General features: G+C 35.2%; 3 protein-coding genes and 1 long non-coding RNA gene across 4 annotated transcripts; 3 read left to right on the top strand and 1 right to left on the bottom strand.

The window, feature by feature from the left end:
* The first annotated feature begins 286 nt into the window (after positions 1-286).
* LOC140785915 (vesicle-associated membrane protein 711-like) lies at positions 287-3,773 on the top strand. The gene is made up of 4 exons (XM_073134018.1): positions 287-664; positions 1,426-1,616; positions 2,522-2,685; positions 3,491-3,773. Exons 1-4 carry the CDS (start codon positions 313-315, stop codon positions 3,579-3,581), a joined length of 798 nt encoding a protein of 265 aa, XP_072990119.1. The 5' UTR covers positions 287-312; the 3' UTR covers positions 3,582-3,773.
* Positions 3,774-4,939: 1,166 nt separating this feature from the next.
* Positions 4,940-7,461, top strand: LOC140786079 (uncharacterized). The gene is made up of 4 exons (XR_012108544.1): positions 4,940-5,074; positions 5,160-5,215; positions 7,029-7,070; positions 7,188-7,461. It is a non-coding gene; the product is annotated as an uncharacterized lncRNA (long non-coding RNA).
* A 749-nt stretch (positions 7,462-8,210) lies between these two features.
* Positions 8,211-11,631, bottom strand: LOC140786850 (F-box protein At5g67140). Its single transcript, XM_073135542.1, has 5 exons — positions 11,369-11,631; positions 11,136-11,282; positions 10,044-10,179; positions 9,143-9,241; positions 8,211-8,547 (listed from the first exon to the last, which is right to left on the bottom strand). The coding sequence occupies exons 1-5, from the start codon at positions 11,497-11,499 to the stop codon at positions 8,347-8,349; spliced, it is 714 nt and encodes a 237-aa protein (XP_072991643.1). The 5' UTR covers positions 11,500-11,631; the 3' UTR covers positions 8,211-8,346.
* Positions 11,632-13,985: 2,354 nt separating this feature from the next.
* Positions 13,986-21,317, top strand: LOC140787745 (polyadenylate-binding protein 2-like). The gene is made up of 9 exons (XM_073136839.1): positions 13,986-14,481; positions 15,102-15,220; positions 15,349-16,005; positions 16,095-16,172; positions 16,255-16,344; positions 17,932-18,066; positions 19,657-19,836; positions 20,282-20,482; positions 20,844-21,317. The coding sequence occupies exons 1-9, from the start codon at positions 14,229-14,231 to the stop codon at positions 21,084-21,086; spliced, it is 1,956 nt and encodes a 651-aa protein (XP_072992940.1). The 5' UTR covers positions 13,986-14,228; the 3' UTR covers positions 21,087-21,317.
* Positions 21,318-22,330: the final 1,013 nt, after the last annotated feature.

Below are 22,330 nucleotides of genomic sequence, written 5' to 3'. Positions count from 1 at the left end.
ATCTAGTTATATAAAAAAATTTAAATCCTCTAGAAAATTATTTAGGAAGGGAGAAGTATCAGCTAGTTATATAAAAAATTTAAATCCTTTGGAAGATTTGTTTATAAAAGGGTGAGAGAATTTGCATTTTCGACGCCCTTCTTTTCATCAAATTGTAATGTCGTAAATTAAATAAAAGGAAGTTCTATATCGTTGAAAAGAAGAAAAAATAAAGGTAAAAAATAATTTTAAAAGGGAAATGAAAAACTAACGACCGTCACCACCGTCCTTGCTGTCTTCCTGTGCCGTCCACCCCTACAACTAAGCCAGCCCATGACGCCTTCCTCCTTTTCTTTCCCTCATCGCTTCTCCATCTCTTTCCTCCTCCTCCTCCTCCTTCTCCTAGAGAAAAAGAGAGAGAGAAGAAAAAAAATTAAGAGAGAGAGAGAGAGAGAGAGAGGAATCGAGATGACGATCCTGTACTCCTTGGTGGCTCGTGGATCGGTGGTATTGGCCGAATTCGGCACGACCCAAACGAACGCCGCCACCATCGCGCGCCAGATCTTGGAGAAGATCCCGGGGACCAACGACAGCCACGTGTCCTACTCCCAGGACCGCTACGTCTTCCACGTCAAGCGCACCGACGGGATCACCGTCCTCTGTATGGCCGACGACACCGCCGGACGTGAGCCCCTTCACTTGCTTCAAATTCCCTATTCTTCGATTTGAGTTTGGATGCTTGGTTTGTGGAAATGGGTTTTGAAATCTGAAAGATTTTCATGCTGCAATTGCGTAGATTTGGATGTAGCAGAAGGGAAACGAAATCGGACTAGTACGTTGATTTCGACTAATATGACGTAGTTTAGTTGAACATTTAGGAAAGGGCATACTACTGATATGAGATTTGCTGAGATTAGAATGTTATGATGGTTGACTTGTGTAAACTGGCCCAATTTGGGAGCAGTACCAGGATAATCTAGGAAAAAGAGACATTATTCAGGATGATTTGAACATGTCCGATAGATGCCTTATCGTGTGTGAGTAAAGAGAAGTGATTCAATTCAGTTGAAAAGTACTAGATCAAATAGTAACTCTTCTTATTGTCAAAGATAACCTAAGATAGAGCTAAATGGAGTAAAAAAAATAAATTCATATACCAGACCCTAAGTAATGGATCAACAAGGATTACTTGCTTTTGCCATGTAGAACGAGTTGACAATTTAATATTTTACAACATCATAGTATTTATTCTCTTTATCTTTGCTTGATTATCCTTCATTGTTCTTTTCTTTTCCTGGTTTTACATGTATAAATGAGAAGTAACTTAGGAGATAGAAACTTACATTTTGCAATAAAGTTCTATTGTCTCTCTTCAGAAATTGCCCTTGTATCTGCAAGTTACATTTCACATGACATATTACCAGCTTCATTGAATTGCTTGTATAGGAAGAATTCCATTTGCATTTCTTGAAGATATTCATGGAAGATTTGTCAAAACATATGGCCGTGCATGTCATACGGCTCTTGCTTATTCAATGAATGAAGAATTCTCAAGGGTCTTGAGTAAACAGATGGAGTATTATTCCAGTGACCCCAATGCAGATAGGATAAATCGCCTTAAAGGTGAAATGAGCCAGGTATATTTGAAAATGTTATTGTCTTCAATTGTTGTATATGTTGACTTTCACATCCATATTCATGAGAATTGGAAGTATTACCCCTACCTTTTCCCTATATATATTGTACTCTTGGTGCTTTACAACCTTTGCTTCTCTGATTCAAGCAGAGAAATATGTTTTTGAATAAGAAAAACTTAAGTATTCTCTTTCAAATCTGGAGATCCTGTTGATGGTTCAAAAGCTAGGTTAGAGTTTCCAGAAGTTCCTATAGAAGATAAACACTTAATTTTGTCACACAAGGATAATGTAAAGAATGGAAGTATCTGAGTGAAGAAGGAATCGTTAAAAGCTAGACAAGGAGTGACACATCTTTCTGCTCATCGGCTTGATTAAGTCATTAAACTCACCTTGATAATGTAATTTTTTGCAATTTAGTTGTCGGAAGTCCGATATATATTTACTTTGCAAAACTTTAGTACTGTATCGAATATAAAATCACTTGGTTGCTTGTCTTGGTCTTTATGAGCACAAACCAGAGATGACTTCTTAATGTGCTGGCTTGATCTGCTTTATGTTTCCCATGAAGAGAATGAAAAATGTTGTGCCAAGAATGAACTAGGTATATCATTGAAATTTCCCTGTACGACCTGCACTAACCTATAGGAAGTTCCAAGCTAAGGGGTTATATATACATGATTACTAGATATACTACAAATTTCTACATCTTTGAGACTTTGACCAATATGAATAATGGAATATTCCTTATATCCACTTAGTCAAGTATCTTATATAATAATATAATACTTTTTTTTGCATTCTTTGGAAATATGAGCAATTGAGCATCATACATGGGAATATTATATCTTCAAAGAGTTGGACAACTTGATTTAAAATCCCTGATATAATTTTATATTCATTTATAGGTACGCAATGTCATGATTGAAAATATTGACAAAGTCCTTGAAAGAGGAGATCGATTGGAATTGTTGGTTGATAAAACTGCACATATGCAAGGAAATACAATTCGTTTCAGAAAACAGGCTCGCCGTTTTAGGAACACGGTGTGGTGGCGGAATGTAAAGCTTGCGTATGTATTTTTCTTAATAAGTGATAATTAACAGTTTTTATGCACTTAATAATCGCATGTTCTCATTTTGTTTTTTCTGTTTTTCTCTCTCCTAAAGGTGTATTTAATTGTTTTATTTTTTCTAATCCTTTTTTGGGGCATGTTGCTCATCCTAGTGGAGAGTCAATCCTTCTTTAAAATGCCTAGTTGCAGTAAGTACCAAAATGGCTACATAATAGCAAAATAAGCCATCCTTGCACACCTGAAATTCTTTTTGCTTTAATGGAAAAGAAATATACATATATATATAGGTGAATTTTAGGGTCCAAACTGGACTGGTTTTCTGGGAGATCGGAGGGGTCAGTTCTTGCACTGCCTTCGTTTTCTTCATTACAATTCAAATGAGGGAAAGGAAAACATAGTGTAGCTGAGGATAGTGACCTACCTTTCTCAAGAGTTGGAAACTGAGGATCATTATCCTCTTCACGTTCTTCATGTTTTCCTCTTTTGGCAAAGATGGAAAAGGGAGATATAGTGATCTTCCTCCATCAGATCTATAGAATGGTTTTGTAGTATTCAGATGAGCTTTAATTTTGATATATTATTGATACCTTGACCATAAAAGTTAGTTTCCCTCCTTTTCTTGTTTTGTTGTTTCTGGATATTGTATCTCTTGACCTATAGTCTTATGTGTATATGTCAATGATTGTTTCCCTTTAACTACTTCACCTTAACTAGCTCTAGTTGTCTTATGTTTGTTGCATCAGCTGCTGTTCATCCTTTTGTTTCGGCATCATTTCATATGGATAATATGCTTATTTTGCAGGGTTGTGTTGGTTCTCCTCCTCTTGATTATAATTTATGTGGTGCTTGCATTTGTCTGTCATGGCATCACACTCCCAAGTTGTATCAGGTAAAGTGTGTGCTGTTATCCTCCTCCTGTGGTTGTTTGATACTTCTGTCCTTGGACAAGTTTGGTAGCTTATTTGTTTCGGCTTTGTATGGGAAAATAACCGTGCCTGTTATATTATTTGTTATGCCCGCCTAATGGGGACTTGTGATTTGTATGTAATGAATCTTACATATACCATCTTATGTCTTTGCTATAACATTGTTTTGGAAAAAAAAAAGAGGATCTATGGTATTGAGAGAGAAAAAAAAGAGGTCCTTGCCAATAAGCAGCAAAGATGACAGAAGCCTCTCTAATGGTTATTGTATTTGTTATCTTGAATGTTAACTTGGACCAGAGAAAAGGAAGAAGAAAGGAGACATGCTCATCTTCACTTGTAGTGGCACACAGCATATTTGGCTGTAGTGTAATCCAGTAATCGGCCCTGTGATTCTGTCAATCCTTTTCTTATTGTGCAATGAAAATAATCAGTGTTATGTAAATCCCAAGCTAGGAGGTATATCAAGTGTTGGTCATCTTGTATCCAGCACAATAAATATGATTCACTAACGTGAGTAGGTTTACTAGATAGTAGTCAAGTTTATGGGGTAGAGATTCATTAAGATTGTAAAAATATGAAAATCGAACAAAGATCAGCAGGTTGAAACAGGAAAGACTATGCTGAGCATGATACAATTAGCTACATATAGCAATGTAATAAATATTATCAAAGAGACTTGATTGGGCTCTCTTTTTTTTTAAGAGAAATTTGTATATAATGTACTGTCTTCTAACAAAATTATACTTTACATCCTATATTATTATTATGTACAAATTTGAGTTCTATAACTTAGCGAATATGTGCAGAAATTGTTAGTTAAATTTAATCAAACCTTTGGATTAATTAACTATATTAAAAAATTAGAAAAAAATTCTTAATTAAATCATACTAATGACTATTAATTATTTTAGAAATAAAATATCTTTATTTAACTTAATATTCTCGTTATGTTAGTTCAAATATAATACGGGTTAAAAGATAGGATGTTATGCATAATATTTTTTTAAAAAAATTTAAATGAAGAGCTTAAACAAGGGCACCTGCTTATGAAAGAGTAGGGTGTTATATGTAAATTTAAAAAAAAAATTAAGAAAGAGCACTTGCTTAAACTAAACATGATAATTATGTCGCCAAGTAATCATGTATGGAAAATAACCTGATAATTATAAAATAAAAATAAAACTAACCTGATAATTAAATATCCATATTTACAATCTCTTTCTAAATATGCAGTAATTCTCATTTGTAACCCTCTGCTCATGTGACGGATCCGGGTCGGATCCATTTTCAAGTGATAAAGGATTTTATCCGGTACCCGACAGATTGCCAACCCTAAAGTCTAGATTCCCGGCTCCATCTAAAATAAAGCGTATTCCCATCCTTCTCCTCCTTTTTATCTTGATCTCTGTCCTCGAATCTTCGTGTCATCCTCCCTTCAGCGATCATGTCGTCCAAGCAAGGTGAGTCCTCACGTTCTCCTCTCTCTTTCGATCTCTCGATCTCTCTTGATCTCTGGATTTAGGATTCTCTCTGATCTGGTTATAGGTGGGAAGGCGAAGCCTTTGAAGCAGCCCAAGGTCGACAAGAAGGAATACGACGAGGTACTCAAAATTCGATCTTCTATGTTCCGATCCTTTCACGTATTCATTGGATCGGAGTCAGTTGGGCCTTCTGACTGTGTTTGATTTTGTGTTTATGATTGGATGTCTTGTTATGGTCTGAATTAATTTTCTTTTGTTCCGTTGAATTGTTTTAGACTGGTTAGAGGAGGAAGGATATTTGGATTTCAAGCTTTATTTGTGCTTCAGCATTTTTCTTTTCATGATTTTATCTTATATTCTGGACTCCCTTGAGGTTTTTATCTAATCTAGGGCTTGAATTCGTTCTCTATGGTGTAAAACCGTAGAAGCTATGGTGTTGATCAATATCTGAGAAAGAAAGCACCATCTTTTATTCTTTTTTTGATTGGGGATTTTTCATGATTGACAATATACCTAAGGATTAAAAGAGAGAAGATGAAATTGAAGTTTCAATGTCAAAATGTGGGAATTTGGTCAACTATGGAATTGATTGTCAAAATAATATCTGTTGGCGAACCAAAACACCAGTAACAGACTGGTTACAAGACTTATTGAGGATAAATTTTAGCTTGAAATTAAATCAAACCTCATTTTCTATCTTTAGCTTGCCGAGCATATTGAGTAGTTCTTTAAATTATTTTAATGTTATATTTGATGCTAGAGATCTCAGAAATCAAACTTTGCATAACTTTCATAACTAGATAGCATTATTTATTTTTTTTATGTATGATAGTTGTATGCTGTGGCACTTCCCAAAATATTAAGCTGTTTAGGCTATTATGGTGGTTTATGTTTGATAGATTTCGTCATTTGAGTTTTGGATTCTAATGATTTGGTTATATGTTTGGATCATAAATATTAAGCTGATTGATTGGCAATTTCTTTCAAGAGAGATTTTTGAAGGGCTATTCAGTTGTGGTATTGGACTTCGTTTTTCATATGGATATATCTTGCATTTGGAATATATCCTTTGCATAATTGAAACTATGCTAAACATGATAGGTCTTTGAAGCCATTTGGTTTATATGTTTCAAAGGCGGCCTCTTGCCTGAAATTGGCAAGGCTGGGATATCCATTACAAGATTTCACAAATATGCCTGAAATTGGCTAAGCTGGGATATCCATTACAAGATTGCACAAAAATACCTAATTATACAAGCACATTGATACTAATATGGTTTTGCTCTGATTTTCCAGTTTTATATTGGTACAAACTGAAATTGCTCAGATTTTATTTTGTTCTGAAGTTTCTTATGAAGATCATCCATGCTTTTAGAGCCTGTTGGGCAAGTCTATAATACAAATCTAGAGTATTTCAATCCTAAAGAATTTAGATGGTTGTCCAAGTTCATACTCTAGAAATTACTTATGGAGTAATTACTTTAATTAAATGTTTGAATATAATAGAATTAAGTAAGGCTCTATTCATTGGATTAAGAGGGACCCTAGCTGCTGGTGTTTTTTGGGAGTTCACAGGTAGGTGGGTTGTGGGTTAGAGATGACAAGTGATCTTGGAAGAAGAGAGAGCAGGGATGGCAATCACTTTTAAATTAAAATGTAAAAAATTACATTGCTAAGAGTAGATTATTTTTTACCCCAAGATTACAAGACTTCTGGCATGAAAGTAAAGTATTTTGTTACTCTGTTTTTGTATCCAAACTGCATTTAGAATTTCTAGCTGTATATTTAGCTGATGAATGCTTGATGTGAAAAGTTTAGAAATAATGGTTATATTATTTTATTTTATTTAAGTTGGAGAGCCAATTTATTTTTGTTGTTTACCGGATATATGTTTATATATGTCGTAATGCTAACATCTTTCTTCTGTATGTAGACTGATCTAGCAAATATTCAGAAAAAGAAGGAAGAGGAAAAGGTGAATACAGTGACTCAGTTGAATATTTTGTAGCATTATCTCTTTCCCTTCTATTTCATTAACTGTAGGGACTTCTTTTGTTTACTAGCATCCCTTAATTTATTTGTTTGCAAGCAGGCACTAAAGGAACTGAAGGCTAAGGCATCCCAGAAGGGAGCTTTTGGAGGTTCAGGTCTTAAGAAAAGTGGGAAGAAATAAAAATCCATGTAACCCTCTTATGATAACAGGACCAATTCTGGGCACATCTAGTCTGTTGTATTCTATAATAACCATCAAGCAACTCTTCTGAGATTGTTTGCTCTATATGTTACTAAGGCGATTTCTACTTGTGTGGTGAAGCAGATCATAATGAATTCTATTAGTTATCGATTGCAAATTGATAACAAATGAAGCTGGCTGTCAGTTGGAAAATGAATGATGTTAATAGCATGGAAATTTTACGAGTTCCTTGCTAAAATTTATATTCATATAAAGAGAAGTTCTTAGAAATTCCTGATCATTGGTTGTAATTAGAGGTTTAAGAAGCTAATTTCGAGGTTGGGAGGTTTCTAAGTTTTCTTAAATTATTTCCCATCTTAGCTGGTTAAAGCGAATCTTAAGTTGCATACCGTGGTTACAAAAAAATAATCCCGATGCCGTTAAAGCTAAAGGAGTACTTAGTTGTTAAGAAAATAAAGAGGAGAGAGCTTACTCTTAGATGTAGAAAATAAAATTAAAGACAAAATGAATAATTATCTTTCTTAAGAAAAGAAGGTCATTTTTACTGAAATCTGATCATTTTATTGAACTTTATAAATCTTACTGTCTGTGGAGGAGAATTAAACTCGCAGCCTTCATTATGGGTTAATAAGATCCAACCCCCAACCGAGTTACGGTGATAGATTATTAAGACTTGATTTTAAATAAATTTGGATTTGCTTATTAAGTGCATTGGCTAGAATTTGAAATTAATCAATTCAAGCTTAATTCTTTGGCGTACGTTCGAAATTAACTTCAAACCAAACTTGAACAGAGCTTAGCTCTATCATATCTACGATTGCTCATACAATTCCATTCACAATTATAGAATTCACCGTATCAACATAGCTTTATCCTTATCCACAAACTTATAATACTAATTTTACTGGCAGTCACTTAATATTTTGCAGGAATAAAGAAATGCAGCATTATACCCAATATTTGTTATCATTCATATTTACATCCACATAGAAAACAAATAATCTTGTAAATAATTGGGTCCTTTTTATTGGGCTATCAAGCAAGTAGAACATCCATCTTATGCAACTAACATCCCAATATTTAGATAATGGGAAATGGATTTTATCTGCAGAGCAGGGCTGATTGCAACTAAGGTGATGAAGCAATCGACAGGCACCCTCATCCCCCCGACATTGATGGATTCAAGTTTGTGACATTTATTTACAAGCATGAGAAGACCACTCTCAGTCACATGGCGGCAGCTCCAGAGAATGATGGTCTGTAAAAGCAATCAAACCAATCTAAGCATTTTGGAAGATAATAAGATATTAGAAGTTCATTCCCAGAATAATTACAGTGGTTTTACAGAAGTCATTGTCAATTTAACAACCTTACAACAGTTTGTTGTGGTTTTGATCACTATAACAGAAGCTAGTCCAAGAGAGAATATTTAGATTATCGACTTGGAATATAGGAAACATGGAAAAGGAGTATAATACCTTACGTTGCCGACTTGCACTAACAGGAATCAAGTAAATTTAAATTATTTAATCATTTCAGAGTTACATGACAAGCTGCAATTGGTGGATCCACCATCATATCCAGCTATGGGTCCTTTTGAAGTGCTTACTATTTACCACCAAATTGCACACTGTGTCACTCAAACTTTTAAAAAATAGAATTTCTTCCCTCGACTATTGCACATCATGGCATATTGCATACAAACATACGTACTCATATGCATATACTTTTGTACACTTATTATTTAATTAATCTAGATAATCAAGTTAAACCTTTCAGGAATTGGGTGTCACTAGGAAAATGAATGTCTGAACAAAGGATTTAGTTTTATCAAAATGTACAATGGAGCTTACCTTCAAATGTGGACAGCTATTTGCAATTGCATATAGAGATTCATCTGTAATAAATGTGCCACCAATGTTTAAGTGTTGTAAGGAATAAGCTCTAGAAACCTGCAGAATTAAAGAGGGATAAATGATGAACAAGATGTATGGAAATAAAAGAGCAACTTGCAAAGAAAGATAGTTCCATTTTGCCACTCTTTTGCAGAACGATTTCGTAGCTTTCTTGGACCAAGATAAAAATCAGCAATGACTAACATACATTCATAAAATTCACTGCAACATGCAGCATTACATATTTAAGTTGTATTTATCCCTTAGAAGTAACAGAATTTTCTCGTAAAGAAACGTAATATGACCTGTTCCAGTCAAAAGAAGGTTTCCAGATTGTAAAGGGGTCTGATTCTTCTCCAGGATCCTATAGTAATACCAATAGGATTGACGAAGAAAGGTATCACAAGTAAGATGTCTGATTCTTCATATTCATGTAGTAAAGTAAATATCTAGTTAACCTATACAAACAGGTCACATGATTGGCACTTCTATTAGTCACCACACTAAAAACACCATGTGTATTAGAACGACAATCAGTGAAGCTAAAAACAACAGATAAATGAAACATAGTAGCCACGTTAAATCAAATGACTAAAGAAATCGGGTTCCTTTTAAATGTACAGAAGATTGCTGTTTTGTGCAAGTGGTGCATATCGATGTACATCTATCAGCTATTATGCTAAATTATCTCATGCAAAACAAAACGACATGTTGCGGAAGTAGTAAAATATATGCATATTGTCATTTTGATGCTCAAAATAGCAAATATGTTCTGGCAACAAAAGCATACATTTATTAGTCGCATAACATACAACTGGAAAGCTAATAAATCGTATACTATCCAACAAAAGTTCCTTACCAGATGAATAACACCTTTGTCGGTTATTCCAGCCATACCCCACAAAGATATAGATGTCAGATTTCCGATACATTTCGCTAGCGAAATCTTGTACAGTCCTTCATCAGTTATTTGACAACCCCAACAGCTTCGAGAACTATGAAGAGAATACTATGAATTAGAAGATCCAAATATGCAGATATTTAATTGCTAAATAGGCAGAGCAGGAGTCACATATGACATGCTCTGACCCATCATAAGCAACAATAGCTTGATGTAAGCATATAAAAAGGATAAGTGTGTCAGTGAATTTCCTACAAGTTTATCGTCCAAGCATCTCTCAATAATATATGGTCGGCTTAAGCACAACTAAAAGATGAGAAGAATCTATAAAGAAAGTACATTTTCTTTTGCAGTGGCTGCCCAGTTGATGCCAGTCCTCTAATAGTGGGACAAGAATTTCAAGAAGTGATAACTAGCATTGCTAGTCAAAGTATCCTCCAAGACATCATCAAAAGATTTAAACTGGAATTGCATCACAGAAGTTCTAAGTTTCGCAAAGTAGGAATTTCAAATCCATACTACCTCGAATAAAAGCAGAACTGAAAGATACATGAACCAAGAGTGCCTCAAAGAGATACCATATAAGACTCAGAACTGTTATGTTTAGAGTTTCATTCACAACCTCTACATTTATTAGCTATAGGAACACTAAATCCAAGATCAAATTATTCCTTCCTGTGCACTTGTGCAGTTATTTGTACATTTCTGTGCAATGAACTAGCAAAGACCCTACCAAAATAAGAGCGACAAGGACTGAGAACCAAACTTTTCATTCATCGTGCCTTGAACAATTAAATGCAAGTGCAAACCCTTTTTTTTTTTTTTTTTTGCACTTTCAAGTTTGATTGCACCTAACCACAAACATCTCACAGAGAACTAACACTCAAAACTTCAATTGGCCATCAAAAAAAGTTGGATTTTAACCAATTGGCTCAAAAGCTCGAGCTTTAAGGTAAAGCGCCAACAAGGCGCATCATAGCCTAACAAAATCAGAGCAACCGACGAACAAGAAACAAGCTTTTCACCATAGTACGAAAGAGTAATACTTACATATTGAGCTCCCTGAGATTAAAAGCCGCATGAACAATCCGAGCGGCGGACGCATCGTCCATCCGCTGCCCGGCGAAGCTGAGCACCTCCTTACTGGCCAGCGACTGGTCCACCCCTCGCCGCCACTTCCGGCAAACCCCACTCGCCCTTCCACCAAAACACCAGAACCAATTAGGCGACCAAAAATAGCTACAATTGGAGAAAAAATATTCGGGATTCAAACGGAACCATACTGAGCTAAATCCTTGAAAGAGGAGAGGAGGGAGAAGGTATAGGAGAGGAGGTCAACCGGGAGTTTCTCTATCTCGGGCTCCGGTTCCATTACCGTCGCCTTCTCGGCTTCTCCCACCTCCTCTTTCCCCATTTAATGTGGAATTAATGGGGGAAGAGAAGAGGAGTTCGGTACGTTTAGAAGAAGAAGAAGAAGAAGAAGAAGGGGGAATTATGATATGAGAATAGAGCAAGTGAAACGGAAATATGTGGCTTTGAGTCACCAGAGGTGTCCCGATTGATCTATTTATATAGTTAGAGCTTATCTGGGGTAACTATTTGGTGAGCGTAGTGACGGAGTTACGATATGTGGTCATCTTGCCGTCATTGTTTAAACATTACACATGACAAGCCGAACACGACAAATGTGCGATCTGGTGGGGGAAAAGTACGCTGGCTGTGAAATCGAACGTGTAAAAAAAATATACAATTTAAGAGAAAAAAAGGGGCCGAAACGGAAATAAGTCAAAAAAAATAAATAATAAATTTTACATATCACTCCCTATATTTTACCTATTTTATTATTTACGCTCGTCTTTGAAGATTTTGTAACCCTACCATTTTTTTCCTTACAATTCTAATTTAATATTATATTATTTTAAGTAAGTTACTAAAATACCCCTACCATTTTCTCTTATTTTATGCTATTTCAACCAAGTTACTAAAATACACCTATCATTTCCTCTCATTTTATATATCTCCCGGTCATCTTTCTTAAATATCTCCTCAGTAGTCATCTCTCTCATATTTTTGTTTTTCTTTTTTGAAAAAAAAATATAATAAAAAAGATGAGGGTAATTTAGGTATTTAGATTTATAATATTATTAGTGATTATCGAAAACATACATTATGCAATACCATTGCACAAATAAAATGTCTTCTAGCCATAAGTTGCTTATGATCGAAATACCTCATCTAAAATATCTGATATCTTTATATACCATGTTGGAAAGAAGAATGAAGAAGCTGACTTGGAATAATATTACGCTTCATTAATATGTACAATAATATTATATTAAACACCATGTTGTCACACATTTTTATCTAAAATTCTTCTTATATGATTCACGTAGAGGCCGAAAGAGCTGGCAACATACATATTATAATTAGATAAATAAAAATATAATAATATAACTATAGAGTCTATAGGCCATAATTAGCATATAATTATAGTATAAAAATAGATAGAGTCTCTTTGTCTCCACACATCAAAGATAGGATACAAATGAGAAGTATATATTTTTTTATATAGTCTATGAGTCTGTTGGCTATTCATATATTTAATAAGGTGCTAACCCAGTTATGTAGACACTTAAAAGACCTATACTATTATAATCGTTGTTATCTATTTTCGAGAACATACTTAAGTGATGTATATATCGAACACTAAATTATAAAACTGTCTATGACTAAAATACCTTACCTAAATTAATGATATAAAAAAAAATCAAATTAACATTCAGTATCTTCGTATACCTAATACTTTTCTACGTTACATAAAGTATTCTAATTATTGACAAATATTATAAGATGACTTTTCGTTGAAGAAAAATATTATAAACCACTCATTTCTAGCGTTTGTTTGACTAATTAGCCATTTTAAATAATTCATAGCCATCTCCATGATCAGATAATAATTCTATATATTTATTGGCACCATATATATATATATATATATATATATATATATAAGTAATATCCAGAATTACTTTATAAATATTATACAAATAGAATAGACGTCGCATAATCTATATTAGCATACAGAAAAATTATTAAAGATTAATAAGTCTGCCACATCGTTCTTTTTATAAACTGTCTGTAAAAGCTATATTTTTCGCCTATAAATTCACGAATAATACGTGTCAAAGCAAACTTCTCAGCTCACAATTTGACCAAAATATAAACAACACTTCTTTTCCGTTACTCAATACCTTATTTTCTTGATTAAACTTTTCATTACGCAATGTTAGTTGTGATCCGAGTAGTTATTATAATCATATAATATATATTTTTATAATTTAAACAGTAGTCAAGTGGCACGGCACGGTATGTATTATAAATGAAAAGAAGGATATTTTATAAATTACACCCTATATTTTATTTATTTTATGATTCATATTTATTTTATATAACTCGATTTCTTATTTTTTTTTAGAATTTTTATTTAATATCTTGACATTATTTTGACTGACTGATATCGATTAAATTACTAAAATATCATCATCATTATTTTTCTTTCTTTTTTCATAGATAATTTAGATATTTATAAGTTATTTTATATATTATAATTAAATATTTATTTGCCGTTTAAATATACAAAGTGTATTAATAAAAATTATTAAGAAATAGTAGAGTTCGGGTACAAAAATATCAAAGACGGGTAAATTACAAAATAAATAAATGTAGGGCGTAATTTGTAAACTTCCCTAAATAAAAAAAAGGGAAAAAAGGACACGTGCAGCTCCGAGCATACTGTGGGTCTATCGGACGGTCGACATATCCCGTCTGATGTCAGATCGAACGGCCCAGACGCATCTGGAAGCAAGCTAGGGTTTCTGCCTCCGTGGCGAAGCAAACAATATAACATCGACGAGGTCGTCGCCGATAGGATTCGCGGTGCAGTCTCCCCCTGCCCTCCCAAATCCTTTCCTCTCTTCTATCTTTTACCCCATTACTCCCAAAAACCCAAAAAAAAATCGGAAAAAAGAGAAAAAAAATCCACAGAAAAAAACCTAGAAGTTCTCGATCTCTATCTATCTAGGGTTTATCGGAGGAGGAGAAGGGAAGAAAAAAGACAAAAAAAGGAAGAGGAGAAAGGTAGGGATGGCGCAGGTGCAGATGGCGGCGGCGAATAGCGGTGGTGGTGTTGGAGTGGGAGGTGGCGGTGTTGGTGTTGGGGGTCAGTTCTCGACGACGTCGCTGTACGTGGGGGACTTAGAGATCGGAGTGCACGAGGCGCAGCTGTTCGAGCTGTTCAGTGAGATCGGCCAGGTGGTCTCGGTCCGGGTTTGCCGCGACGTCAGTTCGCGACGGTCCCTCGGATACGGCTACGTCAACTACAGCAACCCCGTCGATGGTGAGTTTTGTGGTTTTTTTTTTTTATCGAATGCAGGTCGATAGAAAGTGATCTTTTTTTCTTAGATTGCATCTGGCTCTTCGATTACGCATGTTTCTTGTCTGTCCCAATGGTATTTTGATATTATTAGAGTTTGCCCTTAGTATGAGTAACTGCGTGATCTTGGAATATGTGATGTTGGTTAGTGAGTAATGGGCAAAAGTTTGGGAGATGCATTTGTTCTACAATGCGATAAATGCTACATGCGTGGCGTCGTACTTCAAATTGCTATCTGGTTTCTGGTTTTGGGTGCACCAGGAAAATTTTCCGACTTAGTTTTAGAGACTGAGCCAGTGTGTCAGATAAGCTCTTTGGCTTGCTTCCTGCTCGAGGTTGGTATTTTGTTTAACAAGCTGAGAGCAAACTGTCTTTGGATTTCTTGAGTTTGACTCAATTTCACTCCTTAAGCTAGATATATCTGGTGCCTGAACTTAGATTCTTTTGAATGGCAAAATACTAGGCTGATGTATAATTGCAACAAGAGATTGATTGTTTTAAACAATCACAGCTGCATAGCTGACATTATTATTTATTTAGACGAGACTAAATCTTTGTCTTCCTATTTTGTTGTGATTTGATAGCTGCAAGGGCAATGGATGTACTGAACTTTACTCCCATCAATAATAAGCCTATCCGTATAATGTATTCAAACCGTGATCCAAGCATCCGTAGGAGTGGGGCTGCAAATATATTTATTAAGGTACTTACATTTTGAATTATTTTTCTTTTGTCTTTGCTCATTTTATTTTCCTCTTTCCTCGTTATGAACTGTTTTGAGTGACTCAACTAGTTACACTTATTGTGTTTATGCTATTCTTTTTATTTCAGAACCTGGACAAGACAATTGATAACAAGGGATTATACGACACATTTTCTGTATTTGGTAATATTCTTTCTTGCAAGGTAGCCACAGATCAATCTGGCCAGTCAAAAGGCTATGGCTTTGTTCAATTTGAGCAGGAAGAGGGAGCACAAAATGCAATAAATAAGTTAAATGGCATGCTAATGAATGATAAGCCTGTTTTTGTTGGACCTTTTCTTCGCAAGCAGGAAAGGGAAAATGCTTTTGATAAGACCAGATTTAATAATGCCTTTGTCAAAAATCTATCTGATTCCACCACAAGAGAAGATTTAATAAAGATCTTTGGTGAGTATGGGAGTATCACTAGCGCTGTAGTAATGATGGAGGCTGATGGTAAATCCAAGTGCTTTGGGTTTGTCAATTTTGAGAACTCAGAGGATGCTGCTCGTGCAGTTCAGGAACTTAATGGAAAGAAATTTAATGATAAGGAGTGGTATGTTGGAAGAGCTCAGAAGAAGTCAGAAAGAGAGATGGAATTGAAAGGAAGATTTGATCAAAATATGAAGGACGCAATGGACAAATCTCAAGGACTTAACTTATACTTGAAGAATTTGGATGATAACATTGGAGATGAAAAACTGAAGGAAATATTTTCAGACTTTGGTAAAATTACCTCATGCAAGGTATTGTGCAATTCTCTGTGAAAATATTATATTCATTTCTTCATAAATGTTCGGTCTTGCTGGATATGATTCGATTCTGCAACTTATAGGTTATGCGGGATCAAAATGGAATTAGTAAAGGATCCGGATTTGTTGCTTTCTCAACTCCTGAAGAAGCTTCCCGAGCTGTAAGTTAAATGATCTACAATGTATTGTGTTGAAAGAGGTTATCAATTGACACTTATATCATTGTTTCTTCTTTCTCTCTAGCTTATGGAGATGAACGGCAAAATGATATCCGGAAAACCACTATACGTGGCGCTTGCTCAGCGTAAAGAGGAGAGAAGAGCTAGGTTGCAGGTGCTTTTCTTAAACCAATTAAGTTTTAATTTAATGTGCACATTTATAAATTCTAGCCACTCTGAAATTGGCTGGAACTGACTGTTAATGAGTGCCTGTATAACATATTTTGACTTACTTACTAGAAGCTTTAATTTTTTGTGTTTACTAAATGCTCACACGCTGCTTCTATGGACATGTACTTAGCGGCAACTTGTTTATGCTTCTTTATTTACATTTTATCTTGAATTGGATAGATTATTTTTCTCTATACACTTGCAAATTCTAAAGTTCCCATTAAAATCTCCATATTCTGTTGGCAGTGTAGCTAAGAAATGGTATAATAGAATGTATATCTTGTTACATGTGTTGATATTCATTGTAAAATAAAATTCTCGTCAATCCAAAAGTTTGGAAAAAGTGGTAAAATGAAAAATAAAAGAGTGTGAATAATACGTTTTGACTATATTATAAGTAGAGCCCTCTATTTGCTAAAATATATCAAACCATGCCCGACCATTTGATTAATAGATAGAATTTAACTCGACTATCAAATAAACTGAATTATATAACTAAATTAAGCCTCTAAGGCAACTTGGAGGCTAACCAAAAAAACACCGGTTTCCAACAAAATATTACCAAATCAAGTTTTTAAAGCACTAAACTTGCGTCCAAACACCGAATCCCATAAAATCATTGAATCCAAAAATTACTGTTGTTTAATCTCAAAGGTCATTTTAGATGAGCGAGATAAGGATGATTTAAGAAAATAAAATATTACCTAAAATGGACAAATATTCTACTTTTTGTCCCATTCCATCAAATGCTTGTTAAATTAATTGATTCAGATTGTTGCTTGATATTTGTTAGCAAATAGGAGGCTTTATCTATAAATAATGAAACAAGAGAGCTTTATTTATAATATAGTCAAAATGTAGAATGTTATTTATGATTCTCTTAAAATAAAATAACAAATAGAGAAAATAGTCGTAGCTTATGGTATCTCTTTCTAGTTTCTACATCTTTGTCATTCAAACATGAAAGAATGAAGGAAAGATACAGAAATGCAAATGGCATGCCAAGGGTGGTAAGAGAAAAAAAGATGTCATGAGCTGGTGAAGTAGGCAACATTTGACAAGATAGCAGAAAACAACGGGCCATCACGAAACATTTGTTTGCGGCTTTGAGTGATCTGGAGTTTCCGAGTAGGTTGTGATTGCTTGGAGCCAGGATTTCTTTTGGTCTACTATGGTGTGGCCTCTGAATGCCTTTCTGGATATAAAGGATTGTTCCTAACTCTCCAAGTCCCTATATGATTAATTTGGATGGAAGATTCATAGAACATGATAAGTAATTTTTGTATGTTGAAAGAAGTGTTTCTAGTTGTAATAAAAATTACAAACTTTCTAATGCCATTTCTTCTTTTAAATCATAATTTTTCTTATGAATATTTTCAAGTTTATAGTTTGTACTTCTTTGGTTTGTATATTGTGTTTCTTGGTTGATTTATCCTTTATAAAAACACAATGAACTGTTTTCTATATGTACTGCTGGTTGTCTTACTTCTTTGAGTTCCACTTGCTGACCTTCCATTTTTTTGATCTCCAGGCACAATTTTCGCAAATGCGACCTGTACCAATGGCACCTACTGTTGCCCCTCGTGTTCCCATGTATCCTCCTGGGACTCCAGGTCTCGGACAGCAACTATTTTATGGTCAAGCTCCACCAACTCTTATTCCTCAGGTAAGTGATGCTTTATATGAATGATCTTTATTAATGAACTATCTATCATTTTGTATGTGTTATTAGGATTGACCATAACTTGAAAGCCTTTTTGTACCTACGAATTCATATCAGTAGCTCAATATTAGGGTAGGAAACTTAAGTTCTCGTAAACTTATAGTGTTCCTTTTCCAGCTCTAGGTTATTTGTTTAGAAGTCACATTTTCTTGAATTTAGCAGTGCTAGGTAGAAACTTCACATCGGCCCAACAGTCTTCAGGTGTTCAGCATGACAAACTCCAAAAAATGTAGGTGTGAGGGCAATTCTCATGTTAATATGCAATGAAAGATAGTGTATACATCTGTGCTGAAGAATGTACATATAAAATATGACATGTTTGTAGAATTGATTGACATGCAGTGAACGTCTTTAATATTTATAAAGTTACTATAATATGATAGGCCTGACTACTTTCCTAGTATTTGCCAATTTTCCCTAGGAAAACAGTTGAATTTCCATTCTATTTACAAGATTTCATTCTCTGAGTACACTTTAATGAGAGTATTTCAATTTAAGTTCTCAACATAGTCATGCCCTAGTGATAAGAGAGTTGCCTATGTCAAAGTGTTTTTCCTAGTTTTAGACTCCTTCCATTTTGAGAGAACTTTGTACCCATCGGTACTTTGTGCCTGAATTTCAACTGTTGAGGTAGATATTCATAATTCATAATTCTAATGTTGTGGGTATACTTTATGTATACCTTATGTTAAATTTTTTCCTGATTTTGGGTTTGACCTCAAATTGGTTGTAGGTTTTGGAAATTTGCCAATTCTTCTGAGACTCTTCTTAAATCTGAATTGTGCTTTAGCTAAACATGTAGCTGGGGAAAAGGCAAAAAGATGGTGATTAGTACTTCCATTCTCCTTTCTATAGACCTTTTGGAACTCTCCTCCCCTGTCTCTTCTTTCTTCTGATAGAATTCTTGTTTTGATTTTTTTTCCCACTTTATAAAGAAATGAAGTTTCACATTTGTTCAAGAAGCACAGTAGTTGTACTATATGTATGTCAAGACTGCATGGTGATATTACCTAGCTCTCCATAGTAGTATAAATTTTGGCTGGTTTGATTTTGTATGGAAGAGCAATCTTGGCAATTTTATCCAACTTCTATATTTCTGTTTCAAGCCCAACAACCAATTGATCAGATGTTGGGTGTGCTAAATTTGACCTTATTTCTGCATATCATTGAGTAGCAGGATAGACCTCGATGAGATTACTTTTATTGTTCTTTTACTTAGGTGGTTTCAATGTACTCCCAATGATAATGACAAAATAAAAAGATTATGTATGCCTGTTGCAGAAGACTATTGCTTCACTTTGTTGTCATGTTTGGTTAAATGTCAGCACTTCAGACACATCTTATCAACATGATCCATCCGATTCAGTTGCTTAGAAATGTTGTTTTCAATTTGCCAGACTTGATCTTCTGGATAATTTGCTTCATATATTGGAAGTTATTATTGTCTAGACACGGTCCACATCATTAGTTATAAACGTTTTAAGTGAGTCAGTTGAATACACTGTTGAAAAGTCCACACCTTTTCCCTTCCAGCCTGGATTTGGTTTCCAGCAGCAGCTTGTTCCTGGAATGAGGCCTGGCGGTGCTCCTATGTCAAATTTCTTTCTACCATTTGTTCAACAAGGTCATCAAAGCCAACGGCCAGGGGGTCGACGGGCTGGAGCTGGTCCTGTTCAGCAAACACAGCAACCTATGCCAGCAATTCAACAACAGGTGTGCTTATCAGCTCTTTTAATCGTTTTGTGCCGGTAATCCTAATTTGGTCACTGTCATGACCATACTTTGATAGGTACTAGTCTTATTTCATATAACTATGATGCTTTTTCAGTGGAAAGAGCATGTTGGTTTAAGTGTGCTTTGTCAATTGACATCGCATCAGGTCGGAGCATGTTTTGCCGTGCATTGAACCATTGTGCTTTTGCCTTTTTTTAGAACAAACAGAATTTTATTTGTAATTTTAACACATCACTTCACTCTGATTAGATTCATTAGAAGGCTCTAGTGGTACTTGTCTTGTAAGATGCTATATAGAAGATATATGGATGCTCTCATAGTTTATCATGAGATGCCTTACAGTTATGTTGGATCCTGTTTTGTGAGTAATTTTAGAGTATTTTTAGAGGCTTACAATTTTTGTTCTATTATGGGCATATTGCAGATGCTTCCAAGGGGACGTGTCTACCGCTACCCACCTGGAAGAAACATGCTTGATGTTCCAATGCCTGGTGTTGCTGGAGGGATGTATTCTCCATATGACATGGGAGGTTTGCCAATGCGAGATGCTGGCATGTCACAACCTATTCCAATTGGGACTTTGGCTTCAGCCCTTGCAAATGCTTCTCCTGACCAGCAAAGAACGGTCTGTTCCCTTCCCAGAAAAACAGCTTATTGTTTTAATTGATGCGCACAGCATTTGTGTTCCCTTACCAAGCCCAATTTGGCATATGCCTTGTGCACTATGATGCCCTTTTTAAAATATAACATTCATCTGCTGTCGTACTCGTGCAGTGTCTTCTATACAATGTGTTGGAATTTGTGCATTCCAAGCACCATTCCTGCACTCGATACGTCATGCAAGCACACACTTATCGTGCTTGATCTCATTGTCAGATAACAGTAGTAGTAGGATATAATACACAGTAACTTGCTGGTCTGATATCTAGTTTATAAGTTATATGATATATGATTAAGTGCTGATACGCTTCTTATTTTTCTTCTAGATGCTTGGTGAAAGTCTCTATCCACAAGTTGAGCAACTGGAGCGTGATCATGCAGCCAAAGTCACGGGAATGCTCCTGGAGATGGACCAGACTGAGGTGCTTCATTTGCTGGAGTCGCCTGAAGCTCTGAAAGCCAAAGTTGCAGAGGCCATGGAAGTTCTCAAGACTGTTGCTCAGCAGCAGCCAAATGCACCCAACGAACAGCTGGCTGTACTATCTTTGAATGATGGCCTCATTTCCTGAGTCCTTTTTCCCCTTTTGGGTGATCAGGAATTTAATTCCCTATGGATGATTTTGCCTTAGTTTTGGATTAGGAGTTGCTACGTGTGCTAGGTCTCGCCTTAGTTTTTTGCACTACGACTCTCACGGTTTGATAGGTTTTGAGGTCAATTTAGTTTATACTATTTAGGCTTTGTGAACTAATTTATGTGACTTGAGATCATTTCTATTCACGACAATATTGTTTGGTCTTCACTTATTTAACTGCTATTTATTTTTATGCCGGGAAGTGGTGATGGATACTCGGGTGTTTTTTTTGGGATGCTGCAAGTACAAGTTTTCCATCTGTTTCCCCTTTTTTCTCCTGCACTGTTGTTGTCTATGCAGCTGTATCACAGGGTTGGACCTCTTCTCTCCCCTCTCCCACGATGCTGGAGCGGTGATTTGAGGTTAGTGGGCCTCAAAAACGTCTTTCCTGCTTGTAATGTTATTTGTTATGGATAAGTCTGCTATTTGATATGCTAATTTTGATCATCGAAATCATGACATAGTAAATAATCATAGTATGATATCTGGAAGTCTCTACCGATCAATTTTAGACACTCACGCTCTATGAACCATTTTACTTATATCTTGACGCAAAAAAGAGAAAAATGATGGTAAAGTAGTTATTTGATATCTTGTGTTAACACTAATTAAAGTGACATAGATAATCAAGGGGTCAAAGTGCCAAACTTATTTTTTTTTCACTCTTTGCATATCACCATTTTTATTTTTCATGGAATGAATAGAACTCTTGAGGTAGGTTAACTCTGTCTTGGCTTGGTTTCTTTGTTAGTAGGAGGATTGACTTCGTTGTCTAGCCATTATTTGATATGTTTCAGTCCCAAGTATTTTTGTACCACGGGAGAGTTAGTTATTTGTTCAATCTTATGTCTAGCTCGTGAATGAATGTTCAAAGGATCCTTTGAATGGATAGTGTTATTATGGCTTAACAATTTCTTGCTTGCTATTTGTGTGGTTTTATCTTTTGTTTAAGATAATGTCTGCTTTGTGCATAATCGTTAAACGATGATAAGAGATTTATACACATTACGGTGGAAAACGAATGGCAAATGAATATTGTTACGGAATAATTACACTTGGTCCTCTTGCTCATTTTTATATAGGCCCCTTAGTTATGTGGCATATCAACTTTCTAACTATGCAAAACTTTTGAAATGCTCATAAATTTAATCCTCTCCTTATAGCCACAAAAAAAATGATGT

This window comes from Typha latifolia, chromosome 4 (genome assembly GCF_019914945.1).
Source record: "Typha latifolia isolate L0001 chromosome 4, TyphaL0001v2, whole genome shotgun sequence".
NCBI classification, from domain to species: Eukaryota; Viridiplantae; Streptophyta; class Magnoliopsida; order Poales; family Typhaceae; genus Typha; species Typha latifolia.
Note: the sequence above shows the minus strand (reverse complement) of the source record. Positions and strands in the feature narration are given on the sequence as shown.

Excerpts from the sequence above, each read along its gene's own strand:
- LOC140786850 (XM_073135542.1), bottom strand. The coding sequence starts at position 11,499 with ATGGGGAAAGAGGAGGTGGGAGAAGCCGAGAAGGCGACGGTAATGGAA. Across the intron at positions 11,283-11,368 it reads TCTTTCAAGGATTTAGCTCA|GGCGAGTGGGGTTTGCCGGA; the intron begins GTATGGTTCCGT and ends TTTTGGTGGAAG. Across the intron at positions 10,180-11,135 it reads AATCTCAGGGAGCTCAATAT|TTCTCGAAGCTGTTGGGGTT; the intron begins GTAAGTATTACT and ends TTCTCTTCATAG.
- LOC140785915 (XM_073134018.1), top strand. The coding sequence starts at position 313 with ATGACGCCTTCCTCCTTTTCTTTCCCTCATCGCTTCTCCATCTCTTTC. Across the intron at positions 665-1,425 it reads GGCCGACGACACCGCCGGAC|GAAGAATTCCATTTGCATTT; the intron begins GTGAGCCCCTTC and ends TTGCTTGTATAG. Across the intron at positions 1,617-2,521 it reads TTAAAGGTGAAATGAGCCAG|GTACGCAATGTCATGATTGA; the intron begins GTATATTTGAAA and ends ATTCATTTATAG.
- LOC140787745 (XM_073136839.1), top strand. The coding sequence starts at position 14,229 with ATGGCGCAGGTGCAGATGGCGGCGGCGAATAGCGGTGGTGGTGTTGGA. Across the intron at positions 16,006-16,094 it reads GTAAAATTACCTCATGCAAG|GTTATGCGGGATCAAAATGG; the intron begins GTATTGTGCAAT and ends TGCAACTTATAG. Across the intron at positions 16,345-17,931 it reads AGAGAAGAGCTAGGTTGCAG|GCACAATTTTCGCAAATGCG; the intron begins GTGCTTTTCTTA and ends TTTGATCTCCAG.